At 45.1% G+C, this 5629-nt stretch overlaps 1 protein-coding gene across 1 annotated transcript; it reads left to right on the top strand.

The window, feature by feature from the left end:
• Positions 1–2003: 2003 nt before the first annotated feature.
• On the top strand, positions 2004–3392 carry LOC311373317 (E3 ubiquitin-protein ligase TRIM35-like). The gene has a single exon (XM_084490098.1). It carries the CDS (start codon positions 2582–2584, stop codon positions 2969–2971), a length of 390 nt encoding a protein of 129 aa, XP_084346224.1. The 5' UTR covers positions 2004–2581; the 3' UTR covers positions 2972–3392.
• Positions 3393–5629: the final 2237 nt, after the last annotated feature.

Raw genomic sequence — 5629 nt, 5'->3', positions numbered from 1 at the left:
TCAGAAGAAAATAAATATTGCCTTTGTATTACGAGAATTATATCACCATTTTCCCATTGACTTAAAAAGGCAGGCGTCCGGTCTCTTTGCATCCGACCACTGAAACCCAATGCTGCTCTCTGCCTCTCTCTGGTTCCTCTGTGTTCCTCTGAGCCAGTGGGCAGGGGTGAGGGGGTCAGCTGATGTGGTGCACCTGTACAGGTGGGGCTTGTAGGCTTTATAAGGTGGACCACATCAGCCGGTCTGTCTCTCTGTTCCCTAACAAGGACACAGGTTGGCTTTTAGTTTTGTTCCTCTTTGTTTTGTGCCTGATGCTTGAGGACATTTTGGCCTGGTTTTAAATAACGCCACACACACACCACTGAGCATACGCACCTCAGCTTACATTCTTACATTCCTTTATTTTGGATGAGTAGGTACGACATAACCCTTTTAACCATGTGTGGACTCCATCTGTGTGAGGATCTCAGAGCCTGGTTGCTCTAAAACACTGTTAAAAAATAAAAATAAAACCGCTCACTCCTTCCATCACTCACTCCCTCGCTCACTCATTCACAATCTCTGTCTCTAGAGCCCACTCCCTCCCTCCATCACTGGCTCCTTAATGGATCACTCCGGCGCTGCCTCATCTATAAGTGTGTGTGTGTGTGTGTGTGTGTGTGTGTGTGTAACGGGGCGCTGTGGTTTCCAGGGTGATGGTGGTCCCGTACGAGGGCCAGTCCTTCTCCACGCTCAGGAGCCAGTGTCGGGAGGGGGGCCGTCTGTTCGAGGACCCTCTGTTCCCCGCCGCAGACCGCTCCCTCTTCTACGAGGACAACAGCATCGGCCGAGTGACATGGAAGAGGCCCAAGGTGAGAGAGAGAGAGAGAGAGAGAGAGGAGAGAGAGAGAGAGAGAGAGAGAGAGAGAGAGAGAGAGAGAGAGAGAGAGAGAGAGAGAGAGAGAGAGAGAGAGAGAGAGAGAGAGAGAGAGAGAGAGAGAGAGAGAGAGAGAGAGAGAGAGAGCGCAAAGTAAGAAAATAAAACAAAGAGAAACAGAGAAATGGAGAGAGAGAGGTATGTTGCATTCGTGTATTTACATAACCTTTGGGCTGAGGTCTGTTTGGAGAGGAGCAAAAAAAAAAAAAACATGTGTGTGTGCAGTCGGTACACTGTTTCCCTGTCCGAGAGGAAATGTGCGTTCTACTGCAGTGGGCTGCACAGCCAAGCCAAGAGTCTTCAACTTTGAGTGGTTCAGTGGAAGGCTGCTGGAGAGATGCTGACTGATGTGTTTACTCCCAAAAGGAAGGCTGTGCACTTTGCATTATGAAAATACACAGAAGGGAGAAGCACCTTGGAGAGGAACCAACTCTGCCTGAAACACTTTCAACAAGTCATTCGGCATTGGGGAATAATCATCAATAGTCATTTTACTTTCAGTTCAAATTAATATATAAATTTTCCCTTCATATTTTATCATTTCCAAACTTGTATAGAAACCAATCTCTCAAGTCAAACAATGATCCCATTGCAACTAGCGTTAGCTGGTGCACACATAGCTCTCCCTGAAATGGAAAAGGTGTAAATAAAGCTTCAGAAAAGAGATCTGTGAAAAGAAAACAGCACCACCTCCCTGATTTGAACCACCCAGGGGAGGGGGAGGCCGTAATAGCCGTGCTGGAGACAGTGTGTGGAGTAGAGGAGTGTGTTCTCTCTGTTCTCAGGGACAGGAAGCGGTCGGGCGGCACCCACACTTCAGCTACATCACGGTCCACCACAGAGTGGTGCATGCTGGGCCTTTTGTTGTGGGTCTGACTTGTGTATCTGTGTGTACTTGGGCGTCGCTGGTCGTCTCCGCCTCGGTGTGGCTTCGGCGGTGTGTGTGTGTGTGTGTGTGTGTGTGTGTGTGTGTGTGTGTGTGTGTGTGTGTGTGTGTGTGTGTGTGTGTGTGTGTGTGTGTGTGTGTGTGTGTGTGTGTGTGTGTGTGTGTGTTTGACTTCCAAAGCCCTCGTGCTGAAGTGAAGCAGACCGCTCCTGCATCCTGGACCGCGCTGGGTGAAATGTCAATGTTTGATACAGGATTTATTGATAACTCGCTGGCTGTGTGAGGCCAAGGCAGTGAGTCAGTTCACTCCCTGTCATTAAATCAAATAAAAGTACAGTGCAGGACAAACAGTAGTCCTGTTTGTCCCGCTACATCGCTTTGTTACGATTATTGGTGTGCAAGACGTTCCCATGAGTCACTTTATCTGACTCTATTTTCAAAGCAGAAGTTCAGAAACAATTGAATAAGCAAAAATAAATATAATAATATTTTCAAATAATAATGAATAAATGCATTTAGGAACTGAGGAGATAGTGGCCACTCCCTTCTGCTAGTGGGGGAAACTGTCGCACAGTGTAGCAACGCACATTAATGTCCAGACCACGCACACAAGACAGATTCAAAGGGAGTTTGAGAAGTTTCACCAGTTTCTCCAAGATGAAGAGAAGTCCAGGATCACTGCGCTGAGGGCCGAAGGGCAGTTGAAAGGTCAGAAGATGAAGAAGAAGATTGAGGAACTGTCGAGGCAGATATAAATAATTTCATACACAGCCACCAAGATGGACGAGCAGCTGGGGGCTGGAGACATTTCCTTCCTGAAGAAGTTCAAGGCTACAGCAGAGAAAGTAGCCCAGCCCCGACCCTTGCCAGCTCTACCCAAAAGAGCACTGCTGGACGTGGCCAAACACCTGGTCAACCTGGCCTACGCAGTCTGGAAGAAGCTGGAGGAGAACGTCTCCTACTTTCCTGTGACCCTGGACCCCAACACCGCTGGCCCCGATCTCCACCTGTCTGAGGATCTGACCAGCGTGAGATGTGGCGCGAGACAACAGCTCCCTGAGAAACCAGAGTTTGGCGTGCTGGGATCCGGGTCATTTGAATCAAGGAGCTACACCTGGGAGGTAGAGGTGGGACTTGGGAGACAGCGCTCACTGGGAGCTGGGTGTTAGCAACGGTATCTACCAAGAAAACCAGCCAAAAAAGTGTTTTTCCATGTCATTGTTATTTGGCACTGTTAAATGTTTTTAAATAGCGTTTCATAAAGGCAGATACAGAAAATATGTTGGAGGATGGGTTGATCTCCCAGTGATGCAGAAGTTACAGAGGATCAGAATCAAGTAGGATCGGACCATGAAATGTTCTTCAGTGATCCTAAAACCAACGAGACAATACACTCATTGAAGAACATATCATTGTCTAGACTATTACCATTTATCCATTCCACTGATAGTTTCTTTGAAGATTTCCCCAGGGAGGACAGTGATGCCTGGGAGTTAGGAACCATGTGAGTGTACCTGCACTGCAGTTTATTTCTGTGTTGTAAACCATATTCTGTATTGTCCTTGTTGAACCGTAAGCAATGGAAAACAGAACAAGGATTTAATAATGTTAAGACGTGCATGTTTCCTCGGACACATGGTCAAAGACGAATGTTGTATGGTTTCTTAATTATGTCAGATCATTTTATTGAACAGGTTTATATGATGTGTAAATGTTTTACTAAGTTTGACAGGGGTAAATGTATTACTAATTAAATTTAACAGGATTACGTGTTGTGTAAATGTGTGACCTTATCATAGCATTATTATAAGTTATCAAATCGAACAGGGTGATTGCTGTGGGAGCTTCAGAGGTAATTGTCCGGATTGTCATTTTGATTTTAAATTCAATAAAGTTAGATTTTAAGAACAAAAAAAAAAGAAAAAATATATATAGTTTTTTGTGGTGGTTTTGCCTATTGCTCAACTGCTCATGAGTCATCACTTGTCAAACACCACCACAACGGATCAGTTGGCGACTCAATGGTATGTTAGCAACATAACAATGGACAGCAACACAAAGAAGAGACGCATTCAACGCAACACTCATAGTGGCACACCGTCACAGCAGGTAGTTGAGTGAGGTATACTCACGGATGACCTTTTGTGTTCTTTTAAGGGTTGTAGTTAATTAATCAAACAGTAAACATTTACGATTGAACTAGTCTAGTATAGGTCAGCGATATGAGTGCAAGGTGAAGTCTTAAATATGCTTGATTTTGTTTTATTCATTTTATAATCTGAACCAATTTATAGAAGTGTTAAGCAGCAACTGTTTGGTATTTATACTTCACAAATGACTTTTCATTTATCAAAATTAGATTTGATGAATCTTCTGTTGATTGATGACGATCGTTGCAGCCCTATGCTCCACTGTCGAGGAACCATCCAGTCCAGCAGTCAAACCGGCTTTCAGCTCATGTACGTGAAACAGAACCTGGTGGTTGTGCTTTATCTGAAGAATAACCTTGTTAGAAAAAGGTCTGCCGGGCCTCCAGTAAAGAGCACCTGATGCCAGTAAGGTGCGGCTGGTGTGTGATGAGTGTGTGGTCTCCCAGAGCTCCCACAAAAAGCCTCACCAGGGCCCAAGGCTGAGGTCACTAATGGGTGAATAGCTCGAAGCATTAATGATCTACACTCTTCTGAGATAAGACCAAGGAAAGGCCGTTCTTCAATCCATCACTAGTATTGACCGACTGACAGACTGAAGACAATGACTCATTCTGTTTCAGAGGAGCCCTCAAATTCTGACTAAGTAAAACAACGGCTTTTAAACAAATATCCACCGAATCTAACTGCATATGTTTTAAATGTTCTCGACCGTAGTTTCTCTGGTTGACCCAGCTCACCGGCATACAGAACGACCCGGCTGATTTGTGAACGCGCTATGCTTAGATTAGGCTACATTTACATGCGTAGACGTTTGCATGTTATTATGTCAAACTAAAAATACTGTACGCCTTCTGTAGCCGCCGTGCTTTCTCATCTTCTAGGGTGTGTATTTGTGTTGGGTTTAAGTCACTCCTGTCATTTGGCAGTCTTCCAGTGGGAGCTTGAATCCATATGCTCTGTGGTCGGGGCCTCCCAGAGTCCCAGAGATTAGCTTGTCATTTAAAACAGGGCAGTGGCTCCTGGAACATGGCAACGTGGTGCTTTTGATCGCAGGCCTACAAGTCAAACAAGTTCTTCATCAACCTGAGTACCCCAGCTGTGCAAAATTACAACCTGGACAGTTAAAGATAAACTGAAACTAACGTTTACATTTAGTGGTTCCCAGACGCTTTTATCCAGCGTCCTACAAATGAGGCTCAGAAGAAGCCTTTTACTACAGTTAAAGTTAAGAGAAGCTGGACAAAGGAGCTTACGGATCAACCAATCAGAGATCATACATTTAAAGAACTTATAAGTTCAGCGTAGCACAGCTCAACATCGTTCACCACCACGTCCAGTAGGGTTTTCCCATCCAACCTGGTAACCTGCTGTCTGCTCCACCCAGAGCACCTCGGTGGCAGACACACACACACACACACACACACACACACACACACACACACACACACACACACACACACACACACACACACACTTGCTTTGGGTTGTCTCTGTTCGTTTTAGCAACGATAACGGCGGTAGTTAAGAATGGGGTTTCAACGTTTGTGCTCACCTTTCTTAGAAAATAAGTTAGTCAGAACCTGACTTCCTCAATTTTGTCTTCCTTCCCTGTCTTTCTTCACCTTTCTCTTCTGAGAGCCAGACTTCAATTTATTTAACTGTGGCTGTGACTTATTG

Source organism: Micromesistius poutassou (genome assembly GCF_964030765.1).
Source record: "Micromesistius poutassou genome assembly, contig: SCAFFOLD_6940, whole genome shotgun sequence".
NCBI lineage: Eukaryota > Metazoa > Chordata > Actinopteri > Gadiformes > Gadidae > Micromesistius > Micromesistius poutassou.
Note: the sequence above shows the minus strand (reverse complement) of the source record. Positions and strands in the feature narration are given on the sequence as shown.

Coding starts and splice junctions, on each gene's coding strand:
- LOC311373317 (XM_084490098.1), top strand. CDS start 2,582: ATGGACGAGCAGCTGGGGGCTGGAGACATTTCCTTCCTGAAGAAGTTC.